At 34.6% G+C, this 12,693-nt stretch overlaps 1 protein-coding gene across 1 annotated transcript; it reads left to right on the top strand.

Moving 5' to 3' along the window:
- Positions 1–262: 262 nt before the first annotated feature.
- Positions 263–12,222, top strand: LOC110371057 (UPF0430 protein CG31712). The gene is made up of 6 exons (XM_064035320.1): positions 263–396; positions 8,198–8,355; positions 8,471–8,630; positions 8,822–9,022; positions 9,882–9,965; positions 10,152–12,222. Exons 2-6 carry the CDS (start codon positions 8,201–8,203, stop codon positions 10,314–10,316), a joined length of 765 nt encoding a protein of 254 aa, XP_063891390.1. The 5' UTR covers positions 263–396; positions 8,198–8,200; the 3' UTR covers positions 10,317–12,222.
- Positions 12,223–12,693: the final 471 nt, after the last annotated feature.

Genomic DNA, 12,693 nt, shown 5'->3' with positions numbered 1-12,693 from the left:
CGTATAAAAAGTAATAATACATAATAATTTTTGTTTTCCTTCGACCTTTTACTATATTACGATGACATTTTTCTATTAGGGTAGTAGCATAATGTAACTATAACGATAACCAATGTTATAGTTACATGGTGCTATTTACCCTAATAGAAAATGTTATGAATATGATGCATATATATTTTTATAGCTATAGCTATGTAGGTAGTTCGGGGCCAATTTAGAGAGAGATGGCGCATTGACAAATAGGTTTGCATGATTATCACGCAAGAGGGCTCTCTTTTCCCTATATATTACTTTACTCTTTGGCGTGAGTTCATGTGAATGCTAGTAGGAAAAGTTGACTATAATTTACTACATTTTTGTCGTTGCTTTGCGGAGTAATATCCCCACAATTGAAATCAGGGGCTGGTCACTGCCGTACTTGACTAGATTTCGGTAAAAAATTTAGAAAAGCGCCATCTGCAATCCTCTTCCTAAAGTATTTAATATCTTCAAGTGATAATAGATGGCTCTTTAATCAAAAATTAACTTCCATAAAATATCACTAAAATTATTGAAATCTAAAAATTATTTTATATATTAGTATTACGTAGGAAATCTATCAATTATTTTTATTAAATCTGTACACTATTTTATATACATAAATTATTTTTCTATAATTATTTTTTTGGTTGGCAATAAACCGTGCCAACTGCCAATGCTGAAGTTAGAATTTGAATTTTAATGGCGAGTACAGTACATACAATTTGTGTGTTAAGTTTTCGTCCATTTAAGTGTTTTCTGCTGTTGACTTGCGTTGATTTGAGTTTTACTCATCCGCTGTGTTTTCGGTGAATTAGTGAGTGAGTTGAGCTGTGCTCCTCTGTTTCATTGTTTCACATAACTTGCGAAAAGACGCCATTAGTGTTTAGTATTATTTGCGATAAAGACGCCTTTTGTGATATTTGTGAAATAGACACTGTTATTGTGTTATTAGCGATTAGAGACGCTTGTTTGAGTGCATATAATCATGCCGAGGCGGTGCGAATTGGGATGTTCACACAACCCGGGTAAGTGCTTTCTTTATCAAGTTCATAGTACCTAGGGCCCGATTCTGTTAATAGTATCATTAAGTTATTAATATCAAAATTGAATAGAAATTAAATCGCAATATCAGTTTTAACCATTTCGGGCATTCTGCTACTAATATTTATAAGACCAATCGTATTCCAACGACATTCGATTGGTTGCTATTGGTCTGCCGTTTTGGTTTATAGGTACATATTACCATATTATTCTTAGTCTATATTGCCATATTGCCTCAAAGTCGTGGTGGCCTAGTGGGTAAAGAGCCAACCTCACAAGTATGAGGGCGGTTCGATTCCAGGTCAGGCAAGTACCCATGCAACTTTTCTAAGTTTGTATGTACTTTCTAAGTATATCTTAGAAACCAATGACTGTGTTTCGGATGGCACGTTAAACTGTAGGTCCGGCTATCATTTAACATCCTTGGCAGTCGTTACGGGTAGTCAGAAGCCAGTAAGTCTGACACCAGTCTAACCAAGGGTATCGGGTTGCCCGGTAGCTGGGTTGAGGAGGTCAGATAGGCAGTCGCTCCTTGTACAGCACTGGTACTCAGCTGAACGGGAATTATTCCCAATAGTCTCCCTCTGGCTGTCCTCGGGGTGAAGCCGGACAGTTATCACGGGTGATTTGTGCCGACTGTTCTTTTTGAACTGACTAGGACAAATGGGAAGTCTATTTCTCAGTTGTCAACGGGTGACATTTGCTAAGTTCCTTCTTCCTTCCTAAGAAAAAAATTACCATAGATTTCAGGTTTTATTTATTATGTTACATAGAATCACAAAAATATATATATTATTATTTTAACTAACACAATGTCAACAGGCTTACAAAAATCGATTTTTTTATAGTAGTTAATACTACTATAAAAAACAAAAACAACATTATGTTTCCTATAATAGGCACAATCACAGATAACTTTAATTAATACTAATCACAGATAATCACTAATGGTTAAGTTAAAAGTGCTTATTAGTCGCATGCTTATTTGTAACACAGTTTGTAATCTTGTTAAATTAAATAAAATTAAGAAAACGATTGGTGTTAATAGAAATTAATAATATGTGATGTACCTATTAAAGGAAACACAATGTTGTTTGTTATAAGAAATAAAACCTGAAATCTATGATAATTACATTTTTTTTCTTTGGAAGATTCTATGTAGCATAATAAATAAAACCTGAAATCTATGGTAATTACATTTTTTCTTTGGAAGGAAGAAGGAACCGTAGCAAATGTCACCCGGTGACAACTGAGAAATAGACTTCCATTTGTCCCTCTAGTCAGTTTTCAAAGGGAACAGTCGGAATAATTATCACCCCGGTGATAACTGGAAGACAATTCCGCTATCACCGAGGACAGCGCCAGAGGGGACTATTACTACATAGTATAAAACAAAGTCGCTTTTTCTGTCATGTGTCATGTTGTATGTCCCTATGAACGCTCAAATCTTTAAAACTACGCAACGGATTTTGATGCGGTTTTTAATAGATAGAGTAACTCATGAGAAGGTTTTATGTATAATAACATCTATTAAATAATGGAGAAATACTGTTACCCGTGCGAAGCCGGGCGGGTCGCTAGTTGGGAATAATTCGAACTCGGTTAGACTGGAAGCCGACCCCAACATAGTTGGGAAAAGGCTCGAGGATGATGATATTGCCATATTGCAATCGTAAATCGTTTGCAGACAATATGATTCATTATTGAATCACAGAAAAGGATAAACACGTTTATTTAAAAGAAAAAATAGTGGAATGCCACATACGCTTCAATCGTAATTGAGTCGTGATTGGATCTCAGTCGGATGTGAATCGCATGTCGCTAAAGTAAAATTAGCAGGGGCAGGATTCTGCGCAATTTTTTCTTTGAAATAAACGTTTTTATCCTTTTCTGTCATTCAATAATGAATCATTTTGTCTGCAAATGATTTACGATTGCAATATGGCAATATAGACTAAGAATATTATGGTAATATAGACCAAAATGGCAGACTGATCGCAAACCAATCGAATGTCGTTGGAATACGATTGGTCTATATTAGTAACAGAATGCCCGATATGGTTAAAAAAGCTGTTGCGATGCAATTTCTATTCAATTTTGACATTATTAACTTAACAGAATCGGGCCCCAGAATCGTGCTCCTGAAAGCTCCTAGTCATCCGGATAAACTTGTCATCACGGGAGATACCAACTCAGTCAATTATAAGGTTGGGCTTAGAGAAACACAGTTCCTTACGAGTAACCATTTATTACTGAATCCCATATGAAATGATACATGATTTAATAAGATAGACATACATAGATAGACACGCGACACATACATAGGTAATAGGTATTCATTCATACATACACTATACAATATCAGCATACAAACTTCATATTTTTGTAATTTATTTTTCAGGTGTGACACAACATCAATTTCCACACCCAGAAAAGAATCCTGAGTTATTCAAAGCCTGGGTTAATATAGTTGGAAAACTGGAGACTGCAGATGATATCAAATTTTACAGAAAGCGAGTCATCTGTGACATACATTTTGCAGACAAGTTTAAGAATCGCAACAACCGTTTAAATAACATAGCTGTTCCTACTCTCCATCTTCAGGGTAAGATTTAGATCTTTATTCTTGAACTAGATCGCAATGCCACCTACTGAGTTAAAATTGCCATTAAGAAAACAAAATTTTAATTATTCACAATTAAACTGAACTGAAATCTTTTAGGCCACCTGTTTGCAGTATATTAATATTTAATTGGATATAAAATGCAGTTCATTCACCCCTTAACCAACTCGGTGAAGGTTGTTGTTTAGTGGGATCTTAGACTTGTTTTACTATTTCCAGGTGCTCCATCACAAGATGCTCATATGCCTCCTGCAACTCCACATATACCAACTGAACTTCCTATGCCTGAACATAATATATGGAATCTGCCTTCTACATCAAAGCAAATAGTCACTGGTACGTAAATGCTTGGCTACCTACATTCTCAAATTATGTTTAACTAGCTGCCATAATTAAATACTGCATTTTTTTTATAATAATAATCCCCCCCCCCATGGGGCCACCTTGACGTGATGGGGAAGGCATGAACTTAAAGAAGTCAGTAAGAACTAGACGACCCTGTGCCAATTGGTAAACATGAGGTACCATCAGAAAATATAGTCATAACACCTCGGCTAACCCTTTCCAACTAACGGTCCCAACTTCCCAACTAACCTTCCCTTTCCCTTTACCTTCTCTTCAGTGTCTGATAAAATATATATCTTATTACTTTAAAATATGTACTCTGCAGTCACTCTCTTTCACCTCTTAACTTTTCTTTTCTTAAGTTTTAAAACATTGCTCCTAATATAATTTAATGCGACTACGAAATAGAGTAATAATACCCCAGGCGGGTACCGGAGCTAATCGCGATGGAGAATCCCGCCCCTTTGTATTCTGTGGGGCGACGCTTTTAAATTTCATTTTTTCATAGATACCTTTAAGGCCACCTGTTTGCAGTATAGTAATATTTAATTGGATATAAAATACTGTTCATTCACCCCTTAACCAACTCGGTGAAGGTTGTTGTTTAGTGGGATCTTAGACTTTTTTTACTATTTCCAGGTGCTCCATCACAAGATGCTCATATGCCTCCTGCAACTCCACATATACCAACTGAACTTCCTATGCCTGAACATAATATATGGGATCTGCCTTCTACATCAAAGCAAATAATCACTGGTATGTAAACGGCTACCTACATTCTCAAATTATGTTTAACTAGCTACCATAATTAATTACTGCATTAAGTAATATGTAACTGTTGTGTAGTCATTACAAACACACTTCAACTTGATTTATTGTAATGACAATTTAGGTTAATAATCCTCATGTAACTCACACTAGTAATTTTGATGTTTACAATGACAATGGTGAATTATTATTATTTTATTTTCAGCTGCACCTCCCAATGCGTGTGTTATAGCAGCAGAACATAATTATTGCAGTAAACATGGTATACAACAAAGACGGAAACTTAAAGGAGACAAAAGTAAGTGCCAATGTAGTTTATACCATAAGATATCCAAAAATGTTTATACATAGGCTACTTTTTATCTGGTGTGGAAAGTAGTAAAGTAAAAGTTTTTTTGCAGAAAAACTGAAATCAACTTCATCGCTGGAGAATGAATTAAAGATTTCAAGATTCCAAATGAAGAATTTAAAAACCGAAATTATTCGGTTACGTAAACGGAGTAGTAGTTTGAAAGAAAGATTAGCCAGCGTTGATAAAATTAGCAATACAAATTGTTTAAAAAATAACGAGAAATATGACAACTGCAGCAAAATATTCACAAACATGCAGTACACCCAAACTCACAAGAGAGCTCGTGGGCGGAGGTTTACTTTAAAGGAAAAAGTTTTGTCTCCATGTACAAAAAGAGTCCCAAGAGTTATACTCTTTTATATAAATACTTTACATTGCCCTCTATAAAATCATTAAAAGGCTTCTTGCGAAAATTGAAATAGAGTCGGGGCTAAATAAGTTTTATTCATAAAAATGAGAAAGACTGTGAAGGAATTAAGTCCAGAAGATCGCCTCTGCTGTCTTATTTTGACGAGATGTCAATATCGCCGCAGATCCATTACGACGGATCTAAGGATAAATTAAAGGGATTCGCTTGGCGTAGTAAAATTGCTGACCATGTTTTAGTTTACATGGTCAAAGGATTAAAGAAAAATTTAAACAGCCTGTTGCATACTTTTTACAAATTCTGTTAACAAAGCAGAATTAAAAGCCTTGACTATAAAGTCATTAAATATGTTCAGGGTACAGGGCTTAATATTTTGTGCACAGTGTGCGACCAAAGCACAGTAAATGTCAGTGTAGTGAATGAAATTATTGAAGATAGTAGAATAAAATTCATAAAAGAAAATAAGGAATGGAGACATGATGTAATGGAAGTAGGGAAATCTAAAATTATCCCATTATTTGATGTCCCTCATTTATTGAAAGGGGTAAAACAATTTACTTACGAAGGACTTAAAATATTTCGACTTCGAAGAAAAGGTTGAAAGACGATAAAATGGGAATATTACCAGAAAATTTATGAAGCGGACAAATTACATGGTGAATTAAAAATATGTCAGAAACTAACTGATGAACATATTTATGTGGAGAAAATAAAAAATGAAGGTCAAACACGCAACTTTTTAGCCGCAGTGTTGCTACAGCTGCAGAACATTTATCTGCTAGGGGCGATTTATCTAATGAGTGCCGCCAAGTACATTTACCAAAATGATGGACAATTTATTTGATTCCTTAAATTCAAGCTCATTTAATATGATACATGGAAAAATGTATAAATGTGGTGTTAGAAACAATTCTCCTCATCATGAATTATGGGAAAATGCCAAAAAGGTATTAAAATCAATAAAATTTATTAAAGTTAAAAAAGAAAAGGAAAATAAAATAAGATTAATTGAAACGAGTTCGGTACCTTCAATAAAAATTTTATACGTACTATTGAGGGCATGCAACAGTTGTGGAAAATATTATCCCAAAATATTTATTTGATACAATGATGACCAGAAACTTTAACCAGGACCCACTGGAAAATTTTTGGGAACATTAGAAGTTTTGGGGAGGAATACGGCACCCAACACAATTAGCTTTGAAGGTGCCTATAAATCACTTCTTTTAAATAATTATAACTCACCCCATTCACTTAACGCTAACTGTGAAAATGATGACAATGATTGTCTTCAGACATTGAGTTTCTTTTTGGAAGACAAACTTTTAGAAAACACTTCTAATGTTCCCAGTAATGAGGTTCTACCATTTCAGCAAGAAGAAAATGACGAAATTGAGGTGCCTTTTATAAATTTAAATTCTGAGCCTGCTGATGCTGGTCAGGCCAATTATGTATGTGGGTGGGTGCTGGCTAAATGTTTTAAAAGTTGCTAAATCATGCAGGCACTGCAAAACTGAACTAACTGGCGACAGTCAATTAAAATCAAATAGTTATATATAAGGGCAAAGAATATACAAAAGGAAAACATTGTCTGTTGTATCCCAATATAGTGGCGGAAAAGTTTTTAAAGACATACAAAATATTGTAGTAGAAATTTTGAAAAGAATGTGCCAAAACTAAATTAAAAGAAAAGATAAAAATGTTTTTAGACATATTTGTGGATTATCCTTTCACCTGCGATATCCACAAGATAGAATTAAGAAATGTTTTTGAAAACATTACAATAAATATTTTGGTATATAGTTGGTGCCGCTCAATTAATCGAATTTTATCAGGTAAAATCCAATATCGTGATGAGGATGATGAAACTAAACTTTCAGCACAAATTTATTACAATAAACATAAACATAAGTAAATATGATTTTTATTTAATTCCAGGTCGCCTACTAAGTACTTTCTAAATGTTCCTACATAACGTTGTTCTGTTGAGTTGTAGTAATCTGTGTTGTATTTCCATATTTCAATAAATAACTATTTTCTACATTCTGTGGCTATATTTTGTAAGTACGTACGTATGAACAAATTCCCCTAGAATATCTATAGACGGTTATTCGTCATCTCGACACACTAAACTCACCACGAATGTGTCGAGTTGGTGAAACTCAAAATTTGTACATTTATCATGTCGTCAACTCGCCACGTCAAGATTTTAATTCGTGTCCAGTTAGTGAAACTTAGATTTTATCACTTTTATGTTTTCGCCAAGTTTGGGAATCAACTTTTCGCGTTTCAAACGTTTGCAAAATGGACGTTCAGTGGCCGATGATGTTTGTGACACAATGTATCCAGTTGGCGAAAACATAAAAGTGATAAAATCTAAGTTTCACTAACTGGACACGAATGAAAATCTTGAGTGGCGAGTTGACGACATGATAAATGTACAAATTTCGAGTTTCACCAACTCGACACTTTAATGGTGAGTTTAGTCTGTCGAGATGACGAATAACCTGTAGACAATACTGATGTATACATGTGTGTGAAATGGGATGTACGCACACATAAACAATTTGTTTCGGCAGACGATACCAGATGGCGCTTCAAAAATCGTTTGAAGGTTGCAGAAAAAAATCGAAGTGGGTTCTCTATTCCCAATCTATTTACTATACTCTATGATTGAAATACGATGGGTCGGTCAAGATCACGGAGTAAGTCACCGCGGCGACACCATAAAAGTAGCAAACATTCTAGGAAGAAGAGTCGCTCCAAGGATCGTTCATCATCTAGGAGTAGAAGTTCTAAACTTGTAGAAAAATCTAGGGAACGAAGTTCAAAATCCAGGTCAGTTTGCTGAAATTCTAGGTTAGGTATTATACAAAATAATTTGACACATATCTATCTGTGCTCTGTTATGGGGTTTGTAGTTTTGATTGACGTATCCGTGGTATATTTTCAGAAAAAGATCGCATTCCATGTCGTCTTCAAGCAGTAGTGAAGCTTCTTACGAAGGAAGTAGAAGCCACAGGAAGAAGTCGAAGGGGCGCAGCAAGATGGATGAAGTCGACAGACTAGCTGAAATGGAAAGACAGAGACGTGTGAGAGAAGCTGAACAGAAAGTAAATAACAAATTGTTTTGAGATAAAAACTTCCTTTGATTGTGTGGAAATCGTATTTGGGTGCATTTGGGATCAACATCTATCAAATATATATATAGATCAAATAAAACAATAATACGGTTTGCAGCCCAAACAGTGACAAAATTATGTCTGTATATAGTTGTACATAACAATAAAATGTTGTTTTCCAGGTGGTGGAAGAAGAAGCAGCAAAAAGAATAGAACTTCTAGTGAAGAAGAGAGTTGAAGAGGAATTAGAAAAAAGAAAAGATGAAATTGAACAAGAAGTGGCTAAAAGGGTAGAAGAAGCGAAACGGAAGATGGAGAAAGAAATGATGGAAGAACTTGAGCGACAAAGAGAACAACAGCGCCGCGAGGAGCTGGCTAGACAGGTAACTGACAACTGTACATACCAGTCATGTGTACTGGCAACACAACACAATGTTGCATATACACATGACAGCACATACTCTGTGATAGCAACGTAATGTTGCTCTCGCAGCTACACACAAGTGTAAATGCAATATTTAATACCAGCATCATAACAAATAGAGGAACTAATAAAAGTATTATTTCGATCATATCTGTTAAAGGTCCAGTCAGGTGTAGTTCGAGTGCATACAAGAATTAGTTTCTTGAATTTTTAATTGTCACTCACCGAGGCTGGCTGTCTCTGTAATTAATAATTATATACCTACATGTCCATTTTTATAACCACATAATTCATACGCACCTACAAGGCAGAGGTTATTCTATATCCTGCCATATTGTAAGTTTGCCATGAAGGCGTCCGGCTAGCATTTTAAAATTGTTCGCTTGACTGTCCCTGGCAGTCACGTAGTCTATAAGTCAGGTCGGAAGACTGATCAAGAGCAAGAAGCCCTAAGAATTTTATGGAGACGCAGCTTGAGGATCCAGACGTGCGCGCTGAAGGTATTTTTTGAATCTATTTTTTGTATAACCACATAACTGTTTCAAATGAAGGAATTACACATTTATCTGATGTTTCTTCATGTTTTATGGCATTACATAATTATGTTTTTTTACTTAAAACTGTATCTTAGGAGGAAATATAAACATATCAACCTGATTATGTGTGATCAGCATCCTATGTCATTCAAGAACTGAAAAATGAGGTTTTCGCGAACAGCCATTTATTAGAAAGGCTATGTTTACGCAAACTCTGTTTTAATGCATAGTGCTAGTTTTGTCAGTAGAGATCAATATTAACATGTTATTTCTGTTATACAGGAGGAAGAAGCTCGTAAAAGGAAAGAGCTGGAGGAAATCATGGCTGAAAATAATAAAAAGATTGAAGAAGCTCAGCGCAAGCTGGTAAGTTTTGTTTGAATGGCTGATCTTATATGTAATTTTTTTTAAATTATATTGTGTTGTTAATTGATGTATAAGTTTATCTGTGTCTACTTTAAAAGTCATCATGTCAATATAATTGCATTTAGATTTTTTGACGTCTTCCACTGTTCGTTACTGGTATTGATACTATTTTACAATTGTTTCCAGGCTGAGGAGCGGCTAGCCATGATTGAAGAACAAAGGAAAATGGATGAAGAACGGCAGAAATTGAAAAAAGAACAAGAAAAGAGAGTTAAAGAGGAACAGAGAAAAATATTAGGCAAAAATAATTCAAGACCTAAACTGTCATTCTCGTTGAATCCTCTATCATGAGTGGTGACCAACACTTAAGGGTGACTCTAAATAATGAAGATCATCATTATTTAATAGAATCATTTACAGGTTTTACCTAAGAGACATTTTCATTAGCTTAGATATGTGTACATGTTTATTTTCTTCTGTTCAAATGGCATGAGGATAAATAAGATTTGGAGTGGAAATTCGGCGGTCAAACTCACCAAGACCTTATGACACGGTTGACAGTATTGCTGGAATTATAATCTATAGAAGGTAGATACCTCATAGGGCCTTGTAAATATATAAACAAGACGTGTGATCTGCGATGTTGCCCTAAACAATTGGATAAGAATTCCATACATTTTTTTTTTTCAAACTTTGTCCTCAGAAAAGCACTTTACCACTTTTTATACATAACTGGATTGTCAAGAAGTACCAAAACTATCTTTTCTTGTAAAAAAAAGTGAAATAACATTTTGTTGAAGAGCAATTGAAAAATTGATTTTCTTTCACCTAACCATTTAAAAGATTTGTTTGATCCAGATTGTGACCATTAAAAAACTGTCTTCTTTTAAGTGGTACCAATTTAAATCATTAACACTGTAATTAAAAATGGTTAATAAATAAAAAATAAATCTCGCAAAGTCGTCAGCAATGTCGTGTGGATACCTACATATTAACGACGAAATTAGATTATTTGTCCAGTCCAACACAAGTGACCTATTGAATTATAGAACTACAATTTATTTAATAGCTGTAAGAATTAATCCTATCTAAGTGCTGCCGATATTACATTTAGATTACCGTTCACAAAGGAGCCTTATAAACAATAATGTTTTAAGTGCATTATACATAGTAATGTTATGTAATAAAATCAATCGACTGCCATTGCAAGGTTATTGTTTTGTAATAGATAACGAAAGCTTTGTGTCAAAACCTTTTTGCAGTGCTAGTTATCGCCATAGTGAAATAACATTAATACATTATATACAGTTGTCTACATAGGGTCGGGTTTAGTTAGGGCCAAATTATGTTTTTCAATGAAACAAAACTAAGATAGGCTTTTGTAAATGTACATACGTTTGTAAATTTAAGGTTAAGATCGTAGGTTTATTTTAAGCAGTTTAGAATAAAACAGTTCAGTTATAGTATATTTTATACATGAAACAAACTTTGTAAAGCTGGTTGCATATAACTCATGTGGACAGAGAAGGTATTAAGTATAACATTTATAAACCTGACTCCCTAAAGGCCTAACGACATATTGACATGAGCCTCGAGCAAAAAAGATAGATGATTTTGCACCATCCCTTATTCGGTTTAACTAACTTCTCATTAAGTATTTGATTTACGAATTTCCCAATAAGAAATTGTCTTTGTTGCCCATGTTTGCGAGTTAATTATGATGTGAATATGTAACCAATTTTACACTGATATTATAATAGTACTTGTGTTTCTTTATGATATAATTCACAACAAATGTTTGCTTTATTCAGTAAGAATCTTTCCATCCATTGTATTCTTCATTACACATTTTCTTTCTTAATGCATGCCATTAAATTTCCACCATAATCCCAATTTTTGTTTTTTTAAGGCATTTCTTTAGTAATTGTAAATTAGGAGCTATGTATTTTGCACAAAATTGGATATTTATACTGATCAGTATCGGGAGCCTTAACATAAAGGCCTCACTTGATAAATAGATCGTGAAAATCATATGCATGAAAATAATATTTCCCTTTGCCTTAAGATTATTGTTAAATTATGGCATTTAAAATTCCGACCGTCCTTGTTTAGGTATGCATATTTTGAACAAATAAATCGAGCGATGTGATGTAAAAATCTTTGTTATCAATTAATTGCAATACAGTACATTTATCTCCCGAACATTCGAAGTGTAATAATTCATTATTCATTTAATTAAATAAAGCCCTTCACATAATCTAAGTTGTTTTGTTTGTAGTGGCATTCCTAATTTTGTAGCCAATATGAGGAGCTGTGAGATGAGACTTGGGACCTACTCTAGAAACGTTAGCGCAATAAATGAGAGGCGTGTTGCTGCTGCAAAACAAAGCATGAGCATTCATCAGCAGCATACCTGCTAAATGACTACGTCATCAGTTACCAATTATAGGAACAGTGGCAGGTTTACTAATCACCTTTTTAACCCAATTCGTTAAATGTGGAATGCGGAAAAAAATAACTTTCAAACAGTCCAGCATTCACTGTTCTTGTCTCGCGCGAAAATACTCTACATCATCATCCTCCGAGCCTTTTCCCAATCATGTTGGGGTCGGCTTCCAGTCTAACCGGATTCAGCTGAGTACCTATGCTTTACAAGAAGCGACTGCCTATCTGACCTCCTCAACCCAGTTACCCGGGCAACCCGATACGATACCCCTTGGAAAATACT

Source organism: Helicoverpa armigera, chromosome 6 (genome assembly GCF_030705265.1).
Source record: "Helicoverpa armigera isolate CAAS_96S chromosome 6, ASM3070526v1, whole genome shotgun sequence".
NCBI classification, from domain to species: Eukaryota; Metazoa; Arthropoda; class Insecta; order Lepidoptera; family Noctuidae; genus Helicoverpa; species Helicoverpa armigera.
The sequence above is the reverse complement of the archived record's forward strand: the minus strand, read 5'-3'. Positions and strand labels throughout refer to the sequence as shown.

Excerpts from the sequence above, each read along its gene's own strand:
- LOC110371057 (XM_064035320.1), top strand. The coding sequence starts at position 8,201 with ATGGGTCGGTCAAGATCACGGAGTAAGTCACCGCGGCGACACCATAAA. Across the intron at positions 8,356-8,470 it reads GAACGAAGTTCAAAATCCAG|AAAAAGATCGCATTCCATGT; the intron begins GTCAGTTTGCTG and ends GTATATTTTCAG. Across the intron at positions 9,023-9,881 it reads GCGAGGAGCTGGCTAGACAG|GAGGAAGAAGCTCGTAAAAG; the intron begins GTAACTGACAAC and ends TCTGTTATACAG.